Source organism: Heterocephalus glaber, unplaced genomic scaffold (assembly GCF_053883595.1).
Source record: "Heterocephalus glaber isolate CG9 unplaced genomic scaffold, H.glaber_assembly_v1.0 deba00001720, whole genome shotgun sequence".
NCBI lineage: Eukaryota > Metazoa > Chordata > Mammalia > Rodentia > Bathyergidae > Heterocephalus > Heterocephalus glaber.
The window spans coordinates 13,531,046-13,554,254 of NW_028258433.1; the positions used below are offsets into that span (position 1 = coordinate 13,531,046).

Sequence of the window (23,209 nt, forward strand, 5' to 3'; positions counted from 1 at the left end):
CGGACGGACACCTAGTAGCAGCAGGATGAGTGTGGAGGCAAGTGCCCGGCCTCTGTGTGTAGGCTCCCGTGTGGAGGTGATTGGAAAAGGCCACCGAGGCACTGTGGCCTATGTTGGATCCACACTCTTTGCCACTGGCAAATGGGTAGGTGTTATCCTGGATGAAGCAAAGGGCAAGAATGATGGAATTGTCCAAGGCAGAAAGTATTTCACTTGTGATGAAACGCATGGCATCTTTGTGCGCCAATCCCAGATCCAGGTATTTGAAGATGGAGCAGATACTACTTCTCCAGAGACACCTGATTCTTCTGCTTCAAAGGTCCTCAAAAGAGAGGGAGCTGATACAGCTGCAAAGACTAGCAAACTGCCCACTCGCCCAGCCAGTACTGGGGTGTCTGGGGCCAGTAGCTCCTTGGGTCCCTCTGGCTCAGCATCAGCAGGGGAGCTGAGCAGCAGTGAGCCTAGTACCCCAGCTCAGACTCCATTGGCAGCACCCATCATCCCCACGCCAGTCCTCACCTCTCCTGGAGCAGCACCCCCACTTTCTTCCCCTTCCAAGGAGGAGGAGGGACTGAGGGCTCAGGTTCGAGACTTGGAGGAGAAACTGGAGACCCTGCGACTAAAATGGGCAACAGACAAGGCAAAGCTGAAAGAGCTGGAGAAACACAAGATCCAGCTGGAGCAGGTGCAGGAATGGAAGAGCAAAATGCAGGAGCAGCAGACAGACCTGCAGCAGCACCTCAAGGAGGCATGGAAGGAAGCCAAGGAGGCAATGGAGGCTAAGGAGTGCTACATGGAGGAGATGGCAGATACTGCTGCTGCCATCGAGATGGCCACTTTGGACAAGGAGATGGCTGAAGAGCAGGCTGAGTCTCTGCAGCAGGAGGTGGAGGCCCTGAAGGAGCGTGTGGATGAGCTTACTACAGACTTGGAGATCCTCAAGGCTGAGATCGAAGAGAAGGGCTCAGGTGGGGCTGCATCCAGTTAACAGCTCAAGCAGCTTGAGGAGCAGAACACTCATCTCAAGGATGCCCTGGTGAGGATGTGGGATCTTTCTTCCTCAGAGAAGCACGAACATGTGAAGCTCCAGAAACTTATGGAAAAGAAGAACCAAGAGCTGAAAGTTGTGAGGCAACAGCGAGAGCGCCTTCAGGAGGAGTTAACCCAGGCAGAGAGCACCACTGATGAGCTCAAGGAGCAGGTGGATGCTGCTCTGGGTGCTGAGGAGATGGTGGAGATGCTGACTGACCGGAATCTGAATCTGGAAGAGAAAGTTCGGGAGGTGAGGGAGACTGTAGGGGACTTGGAAGCAATGAATGAGATGAATGATGAGCTGCAGGAGAATGCATGTGAGACAGTGTTGGGAGCAATGCTACATAATTCTAGGGAAAAATCATTTGGTTAGCCTAGTCTCTTGCCTACAGCCCAGCTACAGAATAACTCCAGTTTGGCCTCTGGTCACAATTGAGACTTCAGTGATCCAGTGATGCTGTGATTCTACACGACAAGAAACATCCTGGGAGCTGAAATTATCCTGGGAGAACAAACATCTGCTCAGTTCCTCACTGTTCTTGGACTGTTAACATCTTGTTTACCCGAGATGTACTGAACTCTCTGCAAGCCTTTTGTTACACCTTGTTTATCCCAATGTGAACTATTGAACTCTCTACAAGTCATTTGTTACATTTGTTTCTCCCGATGTACTGAATTCTCTGCAAGTCATTTGTTACAAGGTACTGAATAAAAGGTGTGGTAAGCTGGGGGCTTTTGTCTTTGCCGCCCAGAGCAGCACTGATCAGACCCAAAGCTCACCTTCTTCTCAGTCTCATTTTTCTACCTTTCCTGTAATTCGCTGTGTGCTGCCATGGCTCACAGGAGACCAGGACTCACTGCAGAGGTTCTGGTAACGTCCCCTTCCCGTTCCCTACAAGACAGAACTGGAGCTGTGGGAGCAGCTGGACATGGCAGGTGCCCGAGTGCGTGAGGCCCAGAAATGTGTGGAGGCAGCCCAAGAGACAGTTGCAGACTACCAGCAAACCATCAAGAAGTACCGCCAGCTGACCGCCCACCTGCAGGATGTGAATCGGGAACTGACAAACCATCGGGAAGCATCTGTGGAGAGACAGCAGCAGCCACCTCCAGAGACTTTTGACTTCAAAATCAAGTTTGCTGAGACTAAGGCACATGCTAAGGCAATTGAGATGGAGTTGAGACGGATAGAGGTGGCCCAGGCCAACCAGCACATGTCCCTCCTGACAGCCTTCATGCCTGACAGCTTCCTTTGGCCAGGTGGGGACCATGACTGTGTCCTGGTGTTGCTGCTTATGCCTCGTCTCATTTGCAAGGCAGAGCTGATCTGGAAGCAGGCCCAAGAGAAACTTGAACTAAGTGAGAACTGTTCGGAGCGGCCTGGACTTCGAGGAGCTGCAGGGGAGCAACTCAGCTTTGCTACTGGACTGGTATACTCGCTGAGCCTGTTGCAGGGCACACTGCACCACTATAAGCATGCCCTTTCTCAGTGCAATGTGGATGTGTATAAGAAGTTGGGCAGCCTCTACCCTGAGATAAGTGCCCATGAGCACTCCTTAAATTTCCTCATTGAGCTGCTGCACAAGGATCAGCTGGATGAAGCTGTCAATATGGAGGCTGTCACCAAGGCCATCAAATACTACCAGCATCTATATAGCATCCACCTTGCTTAACAGCCTGAGGACTGTACCATGCAGCTGGCTGACCACATTAAGTTCACCCAGAGTGCCCTGGACTGCATGAGCGTGGAGGTGGGGCGGCTGCGTGACTTCTTGCAGGGTGGGCAGGAGGCTACAGATCTTGCCCTTCTGCTTCGGGACCTAGAAACATCATGCAGTGACATCCGCCAGTTCTGCAAGAAGATCCGAAGGCGAATGCCAGGGACAGATGCTCCTGGAATCCCAGCTGCACTGGCCTTTGGATCCCAGGTATCAGACACACTCCTAGACTGCAGGAAACACTTGACATGGGTGGTGGCTGTGCTGTAAAAAGAGACAGCTGCTGCTGCTCAGCTCATTGGCCCCCTGGCAGAGAATGAGGGGCTACCTGTGGCTGCACTGGAGGAGCTGGCTTTCAAAGCAAATGAACAGATTTATGGGAGCCTGTCCAGCAGCCCCTATGAGTGTCTGCACCAGTCATGCACCATCCTCATCAGCACCATGAACAAGCTGGCCACAGCTATGCAGGAAGGGGAGTATGATGCTGAGCAGCCCCCCAGCAAGCCTCCTCCGGTTGAGCTTCGGGCTGCAGCCCTTCGTGCAGAGATCACAGATGCTGAAGGCCTAGGTTTGAAGATTGAAGATCGAAAGACAGTTATCAAGGAGTTGAAGAAGTCACTCAAGATTAAGGGAGAGAGGGCTGGGGATTTAGCTCAGTGGTTTCGCCACCTGCTGCGCAAGTGCAAGGACCCAAGTTCGATCCCCAGTACCAGAAAAAAGAAAAAAAAAAAAGATTAAGGGAGAGGAGCTGAATGAGGTGAACCTGCGGCTCAGCCTCCTGGAGAAGAAGCTGTACAGCACTGCCAAAGATGCAGATGAGAGCATTGAGAAAGTCCAAACTCGGCTGGAGAAGACCCAGACTCTGCTGCGGAAGAAGGAGAAGGAGTTTGAGGAGACAATGGATGCGCTCCAGGCTGACATTGACCAGCTGGAGGCAGAGAAGGCAGAGCTAAAACAGCGACTGAACAACCAACCAGTCGAAGCGCACAATTGAGGGGCTCCGGGGGTCCCCCTCCCTCAGGCATTGCTACACTGGTCTCTGGCATTGCTGTCAGGGGAACTCCTGGGCAGGCTCCAGGGTCCTTGCCAGGCCCAGGGCTGGTGAAGGACTCACCCCTGCTGCTTCAGCAGATCTCTGCCATGAGGCTGCACATCTCTCAGCTCCAGCATGAGAACAGCATTCTGAAGGGAGCCCAGATGAAGGCATCCTTGGCAGCCCTGCCCCCTCTGCATGTTGCAAAGCTTTCCCTCCCACCCCATGAGGGCCCTGCTAGTGAGCTAGCCGCTGGAGTGCTATATTGTAAGACCAGTCAGCTGCTGGAGACATTGAATCAGCTGAGCACTCACACTCATGTAGTAGATATCACTCGTGCCAGCCCTGCTTCCAAGAGCCCATCGGCCCAGCTTATGGAGCAAGTGGCTCAGTTCAAGTCCCTGAGTGACACCATTGAGAAGCTCAAGGATGAGGTCCTCAAGGAGACAGTATCTCAACGCCCTGGAGCCACAGTCCCCACTGACTTTGCCACTTTCCTTTCATCAGCCTTCCTCAGGGCCAAGGAAGAGCAGCAAGATGACACAGTCTACATGGGCAAAGTGGCCTTCCACTTGGCCCAATGCACAGCCACCTCAGCCAACCCTAGGTAGAACCATGTGGGCTAAAATCTTCCTGTCCTGTTCAGCTTTGTTCCCATCTTGTCAGAGCCCCACTCCTGCCCCTTAACCTGGGTTCTTCCATTCCTGTCCCCAGGCATTTTCCATAATTTGCTGTTCATTTCTCCCTCTTTCCTGAGGGGCCTCAGGGCATGTGGGGGGTAGGCTGAGACTCCCACCACCAAAGGTTGAATGAGGTCCCTCTGACTGAGTGAGGACTTCATCCCTTGATTAAAGCAACTTTTGCTTCAAAAAAAAAAGAAGAAGAAGAAGAAGAAAGAAGAACAAGAACAACAACAACAACAACAACAACCAGGGATCTGGAAAGGGATTACAAGGAGACTCTGCCTAAGATGGAATTTGGTTGAATAGCAGGGATTTCCACAGGCAAGATTGGTTGGGATCCCTGTTCACATTGATTTGGGGTCGAGAAAAGGATACCTTAAACTTTGCCACTTTGAACATCAACTGAAGAGCATCGAGAGTGCAGCTGCTGCAGGAAGACTCTCTCTGTAGGTCCCTCATCCTCCTATGACAGATTCTCTAAAGAGAACACAGTTGCCTTCAGATCTTCTTACTGACATGTCATCAACCAGGGAAGACTACACTTGCATTAGAGATGACTGAGAATCAATCAGCACATCCTAGTCCAGGGTACTTGTGCCTTTCATATGTACTCTCTCCCCTGAGAATCGTCCACTCTGCCTCCAAAAGAGCTGCAGCCTCCACCCTCTGCCCTATAAAGAGGATAATAACCATCAACCATCAGGCCTCCTTTGAGGCTTTTATTTTGTATGACTCCTGTGCTTGTGCACATTAATAAATCTGCTATTTATTCTTTTATTAACCTGTGCTTTTTTGTACTGGGGATTGAACTCAAGGATGATCTACCACTGAGCTAAACTTCCAGTCCTTTTTATTTTTTATCTTGAGCCAAGGTCTTCCTGAATTGCCAGGCTGTTTTTTGTTTTGTTTTGTTTTTTTGGTACCTTGGATCAAACTCGGGTCCTTGCTCTTGCACAGCAGGCGGTGAAACCACTGAACTAAAATCCCCCGCCCTGCCCACGCTGGTTTTGAACTTTTAATTCTCTTATCTCATTCTCTTGAGTAGTTGGGATTACAGGTCTGTGCCACCATGTCTGGTGTGACAGTTAACTGTGGTGTCAACTTGAATAAGAAATGCTCAGCTGATTGGTTTAGCATTGTTCTGGGTGTGTCTGATGGGTTTACTGAAGAGGGAAGACCAATGCTAGGTGTGAGTGGTACCAACAAACAGGCTTGTAGCCTGATGGCATAAAAAGGGAAAGGAGAAGGAATTCTTGTCTCTGTTTCTTTGGAGGAACTACAGTCTTCACTATTGCCTTTGGACATCTATCTCGAGCCTTCCAACCCAGACCCTTCGGCTTCCAGTTATGGCCTCACACAGCACTCTGCATTGAGCTCCAGGTCTTCAATCTTTGACTGGATTCTTTGACTCTTCAGCACATAGACTTCCCTTTTGCATTTTTCCACACCTGACTCTGCAGGTAGCCATTGTAAACATATATATGTATTCTGTTCCTCTACTGTACCATAGCTGATACAGGTTTTGTTACCAGATAAGTGGAGTCATTGCCATGATGCTACCTGAATATGCAATTCAAAAGCCTTTAGCACTGCCTTGCAGAAGTTTGGAGAGGTTTGGAGATGCTGGCTGGAGAAGCAGCCCTAAAAGGCTATAAGTTGAGCTTGATGGAAGGTTCTGCTCAGAGGTCAGAAAACCAGAATGCTGACAGTAGTTCAAGTGGAAAAGATCAGGCTCAAAAGGTTTCATTTGGGAAGGACTCCATTGGTATTCAGACTCCAAGCCATGTGTGTTATGCCCTAGAAGAAAATTTATCTGCATTTTGCTAATGTGCTGAGGCTTTGAGGGAGACTGAGATTAGAGGGGGTGGACTAATTAATCTGGCAAAAGAAATTTCAAGGCAATCTAATGTTGAGGCAGTGGCATGGCTACTGTTGGGGCCTTTTAGACAGATCTACCTTGAGAATTAAAAGTAAAAGGCACAGCTGAATAATGTAAAAAGCTTTAAGTTTCACTAGAAAGGAATCTCCTGTAGAGTTAGGGCTTGCAAAGATGGAGCAAAAGAGAAAACTTGTTGCTGAAAAAATTAGCACTAAAAAGAAGTTAAGTACTTTACAAGAGGACAATAGGAAAAATGTCTTGAGGGAATATGAGGAATCATTAGTCCTACCCTTCTCAACTCAAAATCCCAAAAGTGAAACACTGCTTTGAGAAGAGAACTCCAGGGCACCATGCAGCAGAATGGCCACTGCCTTAGGAATTCGTTCCCCCATTTGGTTTATAGCATTCAGATCCCCATGTTACTGCACTGCCTGGGTTGTGTCCCACAGTGATCAAGGAGACCAGACATAGGCCCCAAAGTTACACCTCATGACCCACTTCCTCCAACCTATGATCTCATCCACAAAACCCATTGATGAGGTTACTGTCCTCATAGTCCAATCACCTCTTCGGGAATCTATTAATCCAGTCAAGTTACCGGTCTAGATTAACCAGCACACTCTTATCTGTAGATTTTTCTATTCAAAATTAATGTAGTGTTATTTGAGCATTCTGTTACTTGCAGCCAAATTTTTTCTAAACTATATGTGAAAATGACTTTTTAAAGTTGTGGGATAGCATTTTCCCTTACTCCTAACCCATAAAATTGTAATCATTTATGGGCATTTCCCCTAATTTTTGCTATTGTAAATTTTGTCTTTTAAAAATGTATACTTTACAAATCTAAGGCTTACAAAATATGTATGTCTTTTTCTTTCTTTCTTTCTTTCATTTTTTTTTTGCTACCCATTAGAAAGTTGCCAAGGAAAAGACAAATAAAAGATAGTACTCCCCCTTTAAAATATTGTTCTAACAACTATTTCATTGGATATAAATTTGTCCCTTTTATTCTACATAATTTGACAGAAATATAAATCCATGTTTATTTATTTCAATTCAAATTTCGAATTCTACCTGATTCTAAACAGGATTTAGGGGAGTGTTCAACAAAACTTCTAACAGCAGCCAAGAGTATTTAATAGGAGTTGAAATCCTGTAATTAAGCAGTTTCTTTTCCCACATTAACTAAAAGTGCATTTGAACCAAAGATGCTTTGTGTTTTTCATTTATTTGCAACTCTCATGAACATATTTTGTGAAATTGTTCTTATAATGTCATTAACCCTTGCATTGTGAAATTCTGTTACTTTCACAAAGGTTTGCTTTTCCATGTAACCAATCCGCCTGTCCTCTTATCTACGTCATACCTGCCACCCATCTCAGAGCCAGCCCAAGTGATGTGCCTAGGTTGTGCAGTCCCAAGTGCAGTGAACAGCTACCTGAGGCAGAGACCACAGCATTGCCTCATTTACTGCTTTGAACCTACCTCTGAAATACTGTGGGGTTGCCCAGTGTATTTGGAGGGCAGTGATCCATGTCTCTAAAATGCCACTCTAGGGGACTAGGGATATAGCTCAGTGGGGGAGCATTTGCCTGGTATGCCTGAGGTCCTGTGTTTCTGAAACCCCAAAACTAAAAACTACTTTCAAGAGGTCATAGGAGTTTTAGGGAATTATGGAACAAAGTTTGCACGGATACTTTCTTAATTTAAGGTCAACCAGATGATTTTCCAATCAGTTCTCTGAGCACCTGGGGGATGTTAAACATTTATCAGCTATATATTTGTTTCTCTGTTCCTAAAGATAATTTTTTTAAGACAGTGTTGGGAAGGATTCTGAATTACTTAAGTGATTTTTATAAAATATCATAGGGGGAGATCTTGCAGTGCTAGAGCTCAAACTCAAGCCCTTGCACATGCTAGGCAAGCACTCTGCTCTACAGCCCTCTAGGAGGAGATCTATTCCTAGAAGGAGAAAGCTTTGTAAAGGAAGGCTTCTTAGGACAGTACTGCACAGCAAGGTGGGTAAAAACATAGCTTTTTGAGCTGGACAGAGCTCTGTTGAATACAGCTCTTTCCTTAGTGCCTTTATAGCTTCGGGCAAGTGACTTGACTTCTCTATGACTTGGTTTCTTCCTGATCCTCCTTTGCACCCAACACTGTACTAGGCATGGTGTTCAGAGAGGAAATCAGCCTGAGGACAAATGAATAAGAGTTTGTATGGAAAAGTTAACTTTGTAGATTGGGGGTTAAAATTTTAAGCAAAATCCTAATTGTTGCCCAGTTTACAGAATTAGGGCTGAAGTTTGTCAAGGAGAGGTGGAGGAAATGAGAAAGCCAGAAGGCATGGTTTAGGAGTGTTCAGCATTTGGAAGACGAGAAGAAAGGGCTAAAGAAGGACAAGAAAAAGCATTAAGTTGGGGACTGATGGCTCAGCAAGGGGGCAAACCTCCACCTGGGATACCAGTTGTAGGAAGGTGGATTGCTCCAGCAGCCTCAGGGACAAAAGGGCTTCATGAAGATGCCCAGGATAGAGTCATCCCAGGCTGGGGTTTAGAAGAGGTTAATGATTCACTAAAGGGCACACGTGGACTTTGACACAAGCATTTTGGCTCCAAAGGTAGACCTCTTTCTAATTTCTACCAGGAGCTTTGGGTCTGTCTGTAATTAGGTTTCCATTGGTCCTCCTTTTCCTAATCTGTAAAAGCCACTGGGCCAGATGGCATGGCTATAGGTTCCAAGTTGTTGGGTAACATGTCACTTTAGATAAGTCACCCAACACCCCTGGTTTGTTTCTGTTGTTAAAATGTGTTCCATAAGCCCATATTCTAAAGTGCTGATGCTAATGTGTGACTCACTTTTTGGGCACTCTGGTACCTTCATAATATTTGATTATGACCAGTAAGGTCTGTTCCCCAGTGCAGCTGTGGTAAGCACTAGCACACACCATGTCAAATAAGTCACTCACCTGTAACTCAAATCACTTCAATTAATGTCAATAATCCAAACAAGGCTGAAAGTTGTAAAGAACAACAAACAACCCCCCCCCCCAACTATGTCTTAACGGAGAAAACAATGTAGAAAGTGAAAACACAAGAACGCGAAGCAAAGCCAGGGGAGGGTGGGGGCTGCGTGCTAACCCCAGTAGCTGTCTGACATAGACCAGGACCCTTCCAGCTGAGCAGCTGCTAGGGCACTGATGAAAATTACAGCACTCCTGGGATACAACAGCTTCTTTGAATATTTTCAGCTTTTTAATAAATGCCAAAGAACCACAGATATAATTTATAATCCATTAGATTAAAAGACCAGAGAAGCTGAGTTGGAGTTAAATTTTCATATGTACTTTCTGGTGTTCTATTACGGATGCGTTTCTTTGGGAGAATAAACTGGAAACTTAAAAACACAAAACAAAACAACTGGTAATAAGCTTATTTCATTGCTACCATTCCAGTACTTTCCTATTCGATTAGAATTTAAATTTACAGCCTCCCAGGGAGAGCTATGGACCAGCGCCCTCGGTGACTCGGTCCCGGACGGCCCGATCCTTCCTCGTCACGCCGACTTCCGCTTCTCCGGCGCGCGCGGCCTGCGAACCCGGTGCGGGCGCGGCCCGGAGCCGCGCGCTCCCGCCTCGAGGGCGGGCGCTGGGCGGCCTAGCAGAAGGGCGGGGCGCAGCCGACGTGGATTTAAAGCGGCGGATCTGGCTGGGCCGCCGGGCGGGAACCGAGAGCGGACGCGACTACGCGGGCGCGGCGGTGAGCGCGGGCGGGTTCGTCACGACCTTCCCGGGCGGCTGGAGCGCGTGGCCCGCGAGCTGCTCCGGCCTGGCAGGCCTGCTGCCGGGGAGCGGGGTCCTCCTCTGCCCCGAGAGCCACCGGCCGGGGAGCGCGTTTGAATGGGCGCAGCGCCCCTGCTGTCCCCGCGGGCGCGCGGCGTGGCGCTCGGAGGGCGGCGGGCGGCCGGGCTGGAGCCTCCCGCGGCAGCTCGCCTGCCCAGGTGGAAAACGCAGCCTCCTCCTCGTCCGTTCGAGAAATTAGTTTCCCCAAGGAAGGAGAGCGAAGTGTAGTTGGCGCTGTTGTCTCTGTCTACCGAGTCGGACCCTGGTGTAGCTAGGGAGAGAGGCTCTGGATACTGGAAGGACTCCGCGTGTCCGTTCCGAGTGGTACAGCGAGCTCAGAAGTCAGTTTTAATTCATGTTGATCAGTCTCGCTTCTTCCAAGCCCTGTGTCTTCTGCAAGCCATAGCTACGCATAATCTGAATTGTGCACATTTTATGGATTCATCTGTTAGTACCCATTACAAGTAGCTATTTGTAATTCTACAAGTAAGATGTAGGGTTTGATGTGATTAAATTTGGTTTAAATAAAACCCTGCAGTCTCTTGTAGAGGTTGCACTCACACAGAGGAAATAGTGTGTGTTTTTCTTCCCTTCTAAGTTAATAAAGTGTCCACATCAAAGGAAATGAACAGATTGAGTTTTAGGTGAGAGGCCACTTTGGATGTGCCCTGTCTCCTTTTTTTTTTTTCCAAAAATGCAGAATTGAGTGGGGATTTTGTTTTATGGGGGTTTTTTTAATGATCAAGTTGGAATTGGTTTGTGGGCATAGATCTGAACGAAACGACTTTTGAGTTCAATAATCTCTCTGCTACTATTTTGTGACCTTGGAGAAGACCTTGTCTTCCTCCGACTTCACTATCCCTTCTGGAAAAGGACAACCAATTAGGACCCTAGTAACTTTTGAAGGGTAATAACACTCTCCAGGCCAATCAGTAACATAAAATTTTGATCTTGTACTTCAGACTTAGTTGTTTTATTAGCTACTGTTTTTGTTGTTGCTAGTATTAGTTTTAGCTTTTTTTTTTTTTTTTTTGGTAAAGGAAGATTCTTTTTTAATTAAGTTTATTGGTACATTTTAGGTATACATAATGATCACATTCATCATAGGGAATTTGTATCTGTCCGTGATGTATCTTGGCTCTTAAGGAAGATTCTTAAATTTTTAAAAACTGAAGAAAAGATTCTTGGAGTATGGTCATTGGCAAAATGTTTCAAGTAGTTAAACATTTTGGTGGCCACCATTATTTTCTGCTGACCTATATAGAATAATGCTCATGTTCAAATGGACCTTGGTCTTTATCTAACACAGCCCATCAGCCTCCTCCTCAGTGGGACAAGGAAGGGACATTTTTCCTTGTTATTCACGAATAAATCACAGTTTGAAAACTCTAGGGAAACTGGTTGCTGAATTGGTCGTTTTAACCTTCTAGCTAAAGGAGCCACCTTTTTTTCTCCCTAGTTAATATTTAAGTCTGTATCTCAGCAATAGTTGATTTTTGTCGAGAGGTGTAGACTAGTTTTTTTTTCCCCCCGAACTCTCCAGGCTCCAGCCCAAAGGTAATGAATCAAGATCTGGAGAGAGTCCTAGTAATTTGAATATGTAACAAGTGCCACAGGTTGATTCTTTTAAAGCGAACTTGCAGTTGGTGGGTGGGCCTTATCAGCCTCACCTAGGAGCATGTCACAACCACAGAATCCCTAGCCCGAACTGCAGCCTACTTAATCAGCACTGTATCTGCATTTTTACAAGACTTTGAGTGAATCTTTTGCATGTTTACTGTTGAAAAACCTGGAGTGGATAATGGTGAAAAGAAGGCAGTTGGTGCTCTGTGGTGGGCCTGGTTCTGAGAACAGGTGATAACATGCTCACTGTGATTGCCTCTGAGGGGTGTGTGTGTGTGTGTGAGTGTGTGAGTGAGTGATAGGGTCTCACTCTGTAGCTCAGGCTGTCCTTGAACTTGCAGTGCTCCTGCCTCAGCCTCCTGAGTGCTGGGATCACAAGTGTGTATCACCACACTCAGATCTGTAATTGTCTTTGTATCATGTTTTTATTCACCTTGTACAGATGAGGACCCCCAGCTTTAGGGGCCCAACGGACCCCTTGCTGCTGGAGCAGACATTTGCCCCTAGGTGCATGTGACTTAGTAGAGCTCCTGACTTTTGCTTCCTGCCTGCTGCTTTCCAGACCTCTTATTGCCTCTTGTGCACCCAGCACAGGCTGCTATCTGAACTCAGAACAAAGCCTAGTGGAGTGAACTTTCATTTTAGGTCTTTGAAAAGCTAGTCTGCTGTGGCTAAGGATGTCTGAGGTTGGCTTCTTTATTTGGTATTCATTTCAAGCTTGTTGTTAAGGTTGGTTGAAGTGCTGCTAGGGGGTGTAGTGTGATATTCAGAGGAGGTTTTGGATGTATGAGGTTTTTACGGGGCCACCAATTACTTAGGAACCCCTTGAGCCTCATTCCATAGGAGCAAGGTAGAGCCCATTTCCCAGAACCCAGAAGTTCAGGTTCAGTAACTTTCAGAGGCCTGACTAATGGTGAACTCTTGGCTCCTGCAGGGATATGCAGTACCCATTCTAAGCTCCAGAGAGTCAACTTTTACGGAGCCCAGCAGCACCATGAAGTCCAATCCTGCCATCCAAGCTGCCATTGACCTCACAGCGGGGGCTGCAGGTAAATCCAGAGAAAACCTAGTCTTCTGTGTTCCTCAAGTATCATCTCTGCAAGGTTCAGGGAAAGTGGTGTGAAAATATTCCATTTGTCACCCTAGAAGCAACATGCTTTAATCTTGAATCAAATCTGTTTAATGGAAGTATAATATTGTTTAGAGCATGGCAAAAGGTAATTTCTGTTGTATTATAAAACTTTGAGTCTTTGGGTGAAGGGTGAGAATGTCCCCAGTACTCCTGGAAAACAGCTCAGAGATTAAGTCACTTGTCCACTGTCACACAGCATGGGTATGCAGGTGACTTTGGACTCCATCCCAGTCTTGGCTATCTTCAGGTCCTTTTCAGTACAGAAAAAACACCGTGCTATTTCTGTAGGAAATGCTAGCTACTATTCTTGATGCTGGGAAAGGAAGGAGGGTCTGCTTTAGAAGGGAGACATATTCAGTAGTGTCTTAGAACCAGAAGGAAAGGAGAGGGGGTAGGATTTTCTAGGAACGGTCAGCTAAGGTGAACCCAAGGACAATTGGGAGCCAGTGCTGGCAACATGCCAGCCACTGTGTTAGAAGGGATACAGGCATAAGCCAGGCATGATGGTGCATTTCTGTAATCTCAGCATTCTGGAAGACTGAGACAAGTTTGAGCCCAATCCAGGCAACTTAGCAAGGCCCTCTCTCAAAATAAAAGGGTTTGGGGATGTAGCTCAGTGCAAAGGCCATAGGTTCAATCCCCGGACCGTAAAGAAGAAAAGAAAAAGGCAGGCATACTAGGAAGCTCAGCCTAAAGCTACCTGTGGGATGGGATTCATATGGTATGGTGGTCATTTAGTTTTCCGAAGTCCTGTGCTATCTTAGGACTTGGATTGCTCATTTCCCAAGTGAACCTCTGACTCTACCTTGCCTTCCACACTGATTCCCATAAAGGTTGCAGCTTCCCAGTCTGGGGAGACCAGAGGGCTACGTTGCCCAATGTGCTCTAATCCAGTGGTACCTCCCAGGTCAACGGATCAAGTACTGTTAAAGGGGCTGCCACCTCTCATGCTGTCTTTGACCAATTGTTTAAAAAAAATCCTTGTTTAGAGAACAAAGTCTTTATCTACAAATCAAAGGTTAGCCAAAGTAGCCTAATGAGGAAAGCTAAAGACAACATATTGTAGATACTGACAAGGAGCTCCAGCAAGGGCACCTCTCCCAGGTTAGAGACCACAGGAGTATTCAGCCTGACTGGCAGGCCTGAAGGCTGGCTGGTTCCGTGCCTGCAGTCTCTTGCCCTTTAGTCTTGTGCCTTTGCATCAGTCCCCCACACTGCTCTGCGGGCCTCTGGCCTCTCACTGTTGGAATGCCCTGGGCATGGGCTTGTCTCAGGAGGGTATTTAACCACAGGGGGGATCCTCAGCTTTTGCCATTTTATGTCCTTCAGTCCATTGATCAAAGATCTAGGATCTTTGATATAATTAAGTAGCATTCAGGTATTTGGATACCATGCTTATACTTTGGTAGTTTTAATGTAGGTTGCAGCAGTATTGAGGAGCCTGGTATAGAACACATTTGTGGTGGGCATGTTTTATTTAACAATTACACTATTACCACATCAGTCCTTTACACAAACGGGCACTGTGTCCCTGCTGACTCCTGGTAGGTATTTCTCTCCATGCTTAGCAGCACAGGGCTCCCCCTTGCTAATGTAGAGTTGCCCTGTTCTGCAACTTCCAAGGCTGGCAAACTGTAGTGCAGGGGCAGGGAGCCTGGGTGGAGACTGGGCAGAAGAGGTGCCTATTAGTGACATTTGAACCTCCAGTCTACTGTGAGGTACCTGGAATGCAAATGGGAAGCAGTATTCCTACTTTCGAAGTTCCCAGTGCCACTTGCTTTTATGTCTTTACTTTTATTATACTAGAAATTTAAAGGATGGATTTATAGGGAAATTTTTAATTGCAGGAGAAAATAAAGGGAAATACAGCTTTGGCAAAGATGAAGCCAGTCCCCTACAAGAAAAATAAGAACAAATAGGAAAAGACTCCAACTTGAGTAGCTGGAGGGAGCACACTCTGATATAGGGGTTCAGACTGGCCCATCCACAAAAACAGGAGGCCAGTATTTAAGGACTAGCTGAGTTGGGCCAGGGTCCAATCAGTTATCTCAGTCCTGCTTTTGTAGCTCAGGTTGAATCCTCATGACTTGAGGGCCAAATTTGGTTCCCATGGGAAGAATCCTCACAGCTTGAAAGGCAGTCTCAGTCATGTGAGGCTCTGCTGGGATCCAAGATGAGGTAGGTTTAAGACAGTGGAAATTGCTGGGTGTAGCTGAAAGTCCCTGTAAATCTTATTCTTGTTTCCTCCATCCTGAAGGGTAATGAGATAGGCGAGGTAAATTTAGGGCTGATAAACCTCGTTGTACCATCTTTTAGACACTCCTTAAATGACTAATTTGCCTATGTGTAGAGCTGAAAATAATCGGATCCAGATTTTCACAAAATGAAGGTCATGTATTGGTCTGCTTTTAGTTGCATTTAGGGCATTTTTAGGCCTAGATGAAGAGTCACAGTTGTTAGCAGAAATTAATTTTAAGTCCGACTGCCTCAGAAGAAAACCCAAATCATGCATTTGATGAATAACAGGTTAAGAGCCCATGAGTTTGTTTGTTCCTTGCCCCTATAATGGTCTCTATGTCACCAAAATCATTGAATGATGCAGCTAGATGGACCTTTAGAGATCATTGGCTCCAGTGCAGAAGAGAGTCCCAAAGAGGGGGATTTGTTCAAGGTTACACAGCTAGGAAATGTGAAGCAGAGCCAGGATCTTGATTTTCTGGTTCCTTGTCTAATTTTGTTATCTTTTAGACATTCCTTAAATGACTAACCTCAGAAGAAAACATAAATCGTCCCCATGGGGGCAGCCACCTTCCTGGAGGTGAAGGAGTAGTTTGGCGTCTTCTCTGCCATGGTTTTTTGGACATGTAAACTGCTGGAGTTCAGGATTTTTCTGCCAGGAGTAGAGGACCCCTGGTGCTTCTCGGCCGAAGCCCACTCACTGAAGTGATTCATCTGTGAGATCAGAGCAGCTGTGGTCTGAGGGGTCAGGGGTGGAGCACAAACATGTTGCTCTTTGCGTCTCCTTTTTCTTTGAAACAAAGCTTCCTGTCAGACAGGTTTCCTGTCCACCTCTTCTCTTTTAAAGTGCCAAGAAGTCATCGTTGTCCCTGTCTTCACTTGCTGTACAAGAGATTCCAGGAAAGGGTCTTGAGCCCTAGACTACTGGGATGGGGGAATTTAAAGAAGATAGATAATTGAGTAATTATTGATCTGAGGCCAGGTGTATCACAAAAGTTACATTTTCTTAAAAGGAAACCTAGGTAGTACTTTAAGAGTTAGTAGTTTAACAATTCTAATACTGTAACCCAGCCAGTGCTCTGACAGCTCTGTTGCAGTGAATAATGAATGTGGTTGGGGAATGTGGTTATTTATTTATCCTCTCAAATGCCAAAGTGAAAAACAACTCAAAAACCTTTTTTGATTGGAATATCTTAAAAACAAAATGCTTCCCTGCCATGTTAAATGGTACTGTGATTGGTTGAGGGCTGTGGGGTTCGCCTGTCTGTCGTCCCTCCAAGCAGCCCCTTCTCCATCAGTACAGTCTCTGCCTAGGTAGATCGCCTCAGTGCCCTGTGGTTTGCTGCCCGTGTGTCAGGAGCTGACAATCTGAATGTCACCCTTGGTAAATGTTGAATGCCACAGTCTGGGCACTTCTCCTGCCGAATGAGGAGCAGCCAGCTGTGACATGCAGAGTTCTTTTCATTTGTCTTTCAAAGAGAAAAACATGATCAGAAGTCCAGCTTCTACGTAAATAGGAAAATATTTGGTCCTTGTCATTAGCCTTGGCTTTATTCACTTAATAAATCTCTGAGAATCTGCTAGGTGTTGGGCCCAGCAGCTGATGTTGGCGTTCTGAGTAGTCATCACTCACAGGAAGAGGCAGGGCGGGACCAGGTGGTATAGGGTAAATTACAGATGTGGGGAGGAATTTGCATGTCAGTATTCACTTGTCTTCCTCCTTTTCCCTGTTGGAAGTGGAATTGTCACAGATGCCTTGCAGATGCCTATTGTGGGAACCTGTGTCTATACCTTTCAGGCTGATTGAATGAAAATATGGAAACACTCCATCCAAGTAGTAATGTGCTGAATTAAAGGCTTTAGTTTATCTAAAAAAAAATGGAAACAAAGTCTTTGTAAATAGGTAAGGGTGGAGGGGGTGAAGGGAGGGCAGGGGAATGGGGAAAAAATAAGAACCAAGATACATTATGTAAAGGTACAAGATCCCAATGATGAATGTAACTGTATTGTATACCTAAAATGTACCAATAAACTTAATGAAAAAAAAAAAGAATGATGAAAATTCACTCTACTTGATGGTTATGCTGGAAATGATGGCACTTAGCACTTCCATTCTTTACATGATCCTTGAATCATTGTGACTACTTCTGTGGAACTTGCAGTATGTTGCAGATTAGATTCCCTGACAAATATTCTCAGATGTGGTGATTCGGGTAGGAAGTGAGGTAAGGGATACTCTTGGACCCAACATTTGTGGAATGTAATTAAAAGAAGCAGAATTAGAGAAATTGAGCACCCCTGCAATGGCTAACTTGTCCTTCATTCCTAGCAAAGGATCTAAATAGCAGATAACACCAAGTACTATACCATGTCTTCCTTTCTGATGCAAGCCCCAGCTTTGTGATATGATCTGGCCAAGGACATTAATAAATGTGACAAAAGTAGAAGTCTGAAAAGTTCTGCAGTGATTTAGCTAGCCTTCTATACTCCACACTTGATGTAAGATCATGCCCGGGCTTTCATGCTCCAGATAAAAGAGTGGCTGGTTCAAGTGTCTCAAGCTATCACAGGCGAGAGCGTCCTGTATCCAGAGCACCTAGCTCCTCCCACCTCAGGCACAAGTGTTAGCTAAGTTCTACATGGCCGCCCCTGTGACCCACAGAGGACTATGTGAGATGGAGATTTTGTGATTTGCTGTTATTCAGTATTATCACTGCATTAAATAACTAAGTAAATACCTCAATAGAAAATATTATGATAACAAACTATATTTCAAAGCACTGTTGTTTTGTTTTGTTGATGGTACTGGTGATTGAATCCATGACCTTCACTCTGAATTACATCCTCAGCCCAGCCCTCCTTTTTTGAGACAGCGTCTCACTCAATCACTAAGTTGCCTCAGCTGGGTTCAAATTTTTCATCCTTCTGACTCAGCCTCCCAGAGTGCTGGAATTATAGATACATACCACAGTAGCATGCTCAAAACACTTTTTGATATTAAGATTTCTTAATGCAATAATTTTGTGGCCTACACGCTATAAAAAGATGCCTCCCTAAGAAACACTGTAACTAATGGATCCATGGATATTTGAAAATAATCAATGGATATAAAAAGTATTATACTTGCTCAGGCTGGAGGTGTGCACTGTAGCATGTCTTTTTTATTCCTTGATAGAGGCTCAACAATATGTAAAATCAACAGGCCATCAAATGTAAAGGGTGGCTTATAGTTAAAAAGTATTTCCTAAGAGTGCTACATTCCTTTAATTAATTCACAGATCATCAGTTTGTATTTTACACTAGATATTACTGAATTATCTTACACAATTAGACTTTAGGCTTTTTAGACATTTAATTAACTATTTGCACAAAAATTTATATTATTTTCATTATTACTTTTTTTACTAGATTTATATATTCTGCATTATGTAAAATATCAGAACTTTGGAGAATATCATAGTTTGAAAGAACATAAGTTGGCTTCAAGAATTATGTTTCATTATTCAATCTGTATAATAAAGAAAAATTAATGCTGAGGTATCTATCCTTAAAAAAATTCTGATAATCATATGTTATGGTATAATTAATTTACTTTGATATACTTTGGGTCTCATTTTGTCTTAGCTCAGCAGTACCTAGTAGAGAGTAACTCTGAATTAAAGCAAACTCATATTCCACAAATTCGGACCTAGGGATGATTTGGCAAGACAAAGCAGAAGTGTATCATTGCAGCCCTAGAAGAAGTTGAATGGTAGTGATGAGATCACAGAAGGCAGATCTTTTTGATTGCTTAAAAGAACAGACTAAATAGTTCTTAGATGCTTTACTTTCTACAATGTAGGTGTTGTCACGTATAATGTCACAGTTATGAAATTGCATTTTTAAAATATTTTGCATAAGCTTTTCCTTGATAAAACTTTAGCAGTAGCATCATTTTGTTGCAGTGTTTCTCAGCATAAGTAAGGTGTGTTTGAGATGTGGAAGGTTCTCAGGTTTCAGGGAGAGTAGTAAACATTAACCAGTGGCTCTTCTCAAAACACCTCAGTGCATCGTCTGGAGTTTTGTTTGTTTCGTTTGTTTGGATTTTTTTTGGTACCAGGGATCGAGCTCAGGACCTTGGGCTTGTGAGGCAGGTGTGGCGTCCCTGAGCTAAATTCCTGGCCCGGGTCTGGAGTTATTATATAATAATTGTAGCTCATTCTTATTGGAGCAATTCTAATACAGTTTATGTGATATTCTTACAGTATAACAACATATAGACTTGGGCTGGGGATTTAGCTCAGTGGTGCCGCCACCTGCCTCAAAAGCGCAAGGACCTGAGTTCGATCCCCAGTACCAAAACAAAACAAAACACAAAAAACATACAAACTTTATGCTGAGCACTAGTAAACTTCAGTCCATTTATGCTAAACTAAGATAAATTCCAATTTATTCCTTATTGTAATACAAATTATGAATTAGTAGAGTTAAAATTAGAAAGGGTTTTTCATAGGATCAAAGGTTTTGCTCTCCAGGGATTAGCCAGGCTCTTGTTTTCTCTCTGGCATTTAGCACTCTGTGATTTTTCTGATAGTTACCATAATTCAGGGCATTAGGCAAAGAGGGAGTGATTGTCCCTTCCCAGGTTTGCCATTTCCTCTGTATGGCTTTTGTCTCATCCACAGTCCCTGCTATGGATTAACCACTTGTGTAGCAGGCACTCCATTTTTCTTTAACTTCACTCTCACGCTGGGAGCTGAGCATGAATGAGGAATAGATGCTCATGGGTCACATGGCCTGTCCAGGAGTCCACAGGAAAGTGTGCTCCAGCTCTAACTCCATTGCTATCTCCTAAACATGCCACACCTTTGCAGCCTGGGACTTGGATTTTGGGGCACATGTCTCCCCTCCCAAGAGTGTGTGGCCCTTTGGGGCGGGACTCAGGTGCCAGGTCCCACTGTAATTTTTGCTAGACTCAGCTACAAGATTTCAGGGGTAACAGGGTCAGAAGGAATGGAGGTCTGCCTTTGTAATCCTCCTGGGGCAAGCCACCATTCTGCATTCCTATGGATAGATTAGGAACCTGTAGACTCTTGTGTCCATTCCAGGGGGCACAGCATGTGTACTGACCGGGCAGCCCTTCGACACAATGAAGGTGAAGATGCAGACGTTCCCTGACCTGTACCGGGGCCTCACTGATTGCTGCCTGAAGACCTACTCGCAGGTGGGGTTCCGTGGCTTCTACAAGGGCACTAGCCCAGCGCTGATTGCCAACATCGCTGAGAACTCGGTGCTCTTCATGTGCTATGGCTTCTGCCAGCAGCTGGTTCGGAGAGTGGTTGGACTGGACAGGCAGGCAAAGCTGAGGTGAGTCCAGACCTGGTGCCTTGTGCTTTTTCAAAAATACTGACATTATTGTATGGCTATGCTTTTAATGATAGCTCATGGGAAGAACATTTTCCTTTTTAAAATAAGTACCTTCTATTGGATGATGATGTCATAAGCTGTCTTGGTATGAACCTTGGAAAAAGGATATGTATTATGCAAACAAGAGGTCCCTTGGAGCCTGGTGCTGGGAAGGACCCACCCTGGCAGTCTGCTATCTTTGGGAGGATGCTTGTCAAATGGGGAGAAGTGCTGAACGATGCAATGTGGACCCAAAACCACAGATGCAATGTGGGACCCAAGTTTTAGGTTCCACTTCATCAGCATGGTGCAGAGTGTTGGAAGAGGTGACCTGAGATAAATAGGTTTGAAGAGGAATGTGGAACTTTAGGAGGTGTTGGAAACATCTGGGAAAATGGAGGTGAACCCCTTTTTATTTTGGCTGAGTCTCCACCAAACAGTGGCTCGTGCTTGGTCTTTTCCAGGATATTATACAGAGGTGAAACTGTTCAGACACCACTGGTATGTCAACATGCACACCTCGGTTTCCCCACTCTGTAGGACATAGAGTACACACCTGCTTCACTCCTCTCAGGGTCGTAGTGAGGGGCACACAGACACCACATATGTGCCAGAACTTGGCAGACTAAGCAGCATTCCCTCCTTAAATAACGACTATCCCGCCTTAAATAATTTAAAATTATTACATTGGCTTGAGGGTTGCAAAAGGTAGTCTTCTTGATTGATTTGGTAGGAATTGGAAACCCTATGTGACTACAGGTCCCACATGAGTAATGTAGGCTCCTTGTGTACCAAAATGTCCTCTGGAGGCACCTACAGGACACAGACATGCCCTTATAGAGATAGAAGTTCTTTCATAGATTTTTTTGTTTTGTTTTGTTTTTTTGGTACCAGGGATCGACCTCAGGACCTTGCGATTGTGAGGCAGATGGCAGTGCCATTGAGCTAAATCCCCAGCCCCAGCAGTTCTATCATGGTGGGTGGAACTTGTGTTTTTAAGGCTTAGGACTGGATAAAATCCCCAAGGAGACAGGATAAGGATAGACAGGACAGCTGAACTCTTGACACTACTACCCTCCAGCACCAGAGGGCGAAAGGAGACATGAAGTAGAGACAGAACCAGGGTGTAAACCCAGAGTGTGGGACCCCAAGATGGAGACTGACAGAAGCAAAAGTTTTCTCCCCAGCGGAGGGAGACACATTCCACTTGAGTCCTGAGCTTGAGTTCTCCCTTGGCCTCTTTAAGGAAGTTCAGCATGGGAAGGAGGCCAGGAAGCAGAGAGCACTTGTGTGAGGTTCTGGTGGAAGAAATTGGTGCTCCCCTCTGAGCAGACCAGCCCCTTCAGCCACAGGACAGAGGTGGTATCTTATAACTTCACACAGAAGCGATCTGGCCTGCCTGCCCCCTTCTGTCCACCGTTTTAGCCTATGAAGACTGCAGTCCAAGCATAGTGCTTTTCTGCTGAGAACCATGCAGTACCTTACAACAGTGTTTCCTGTGCCCCACTTCTAGAAGCCCATGTCAGTGTCCCTGAGAAGGTGCAGGGAACTACTCTGGAGGCAGTTATGTCATGTGGTATATACAGCATTGTTAACACGTGCCTGCCAGCTTGAACCACCAGTGGTACATGCATGATGGTCCCATGCTGCCCAGCATGGTTCAGAGCCGTCCAGCAGTGAGACATAAATTATGGCCCTGTCATGACCATGTTAAAGATGCTTTGAAGTTCTTCAGTGAAGCAACCAGCTTCTTTAACATGATCTAACACAGCACTACAGTCTTTTCTGAGCTTAGGATCTTCTTTTTCACCCTGAAGAACAGTATCTGCTTGTTGGCTCTTGGGGGAATGTTGTCTGGAGTCTGCCAAGCTCTGGCACATGCCACATCTATATGGCCCTCCCTGCGACCCTAAGAGGAGTGAGGCAAGTGTGTCATCTGTGACTTACAGGTGGGGATACTGAGGCGCACATGTTGACAACTAACGATTGCCAGACTTAGCCTATGCCTTCTGGCTCATCCCTGGTCAGTCCTGCTTTCTCTTAGACCACATTGGAGGTTCTGGAATAGTTTGTAGGGGTCTAATCTAGAGAGAGGGTTTGTGAAGCACAGTGAAAGGAAAGAACTGCTTGTGAGAAGCCGTTGTGAATTTCTTCAGTCCACTGTAAATATTTGTCTGTTCCTGGTTTCAACACGATGTAGTGTGGTGCTCTGATGTGACCTTTGGCTGGATGGTGCTTACACAGTGGGAATGGTCACATAAATTTTTTTTTTTTTTTTTTTTTTTTTGCCTGAGAAAAGTCAGCTGAGAAGATGACAAACCTTTGGTTCTTTGAAAACCCATCTCATGCCAATTGCCCTTTTTACCAGTTCTATACACTTACACCACACATAGAACCGGGCTTCATTTTGTGTATGGGTAAATGGAAGTGTTTATTAGAAAGCCAAAGTCCACTGCAGACCTGATTTGGCTTTGTGCATGCACTTTAATAAGGTGCTTGGCATTCATCAGATGTCTGAGCTATCAGTGCACCAGAGGTTGAGTAGAGTTCCATGTTTATTGACTGTCACCTTTGTTTTAGCAACTTGGCAAACTCAGGTAGTGACCCTAATTGATAGTTACCTGTCAGCAGGTTGACAGAGAGTCCCTGCG

At 45.5% G+C, this 23,209-nt stretch overlaps 2 protein-coding genes across 2 annotated transcripts in view; both read left to right on the forward strand.

The window, feature by feature from the left end:
- LOC101722286 (dynactin subunit 1-like) lies at positions 1–10,379 on the forward strand. The gene is given in 6 exon segments (XM_021257793.2): positions 1–1,357; positions 1,932–3,386; positions 3,496–3,714; positions 3,716–3,751; positions 3,753–4,355; positions 9,828–10,379. Coding segments are annotated over 6 exon segments (4,197 nt in total). The 5' UTR covers positions 1–25.
- Positions 9,983–23,209, forward strand: part of Slc25a15 (solute carrier family 25 member 15) — a 22,867-nt gene continuing 9,640 nt past the window's right edge. Inside the window, exons 1-3 of the mRNA XM_087199578.1 lie at positions 9,983–10,097; positions 12,738–12,852; positions 20,261–20,519. Coding sequence (XP_087055704.1) covers positions 12,798–12,852; positions 20,261–20,519 — 314 coding nt within the window. The 5' untranslated portion in view covers positions 9,983–10,097; positions 12,738–12,797. The remainder of the gene's footprint in view (positions 10,098–12,737; positions 12,853–20,260; positions 20,520–23,209) is intronic.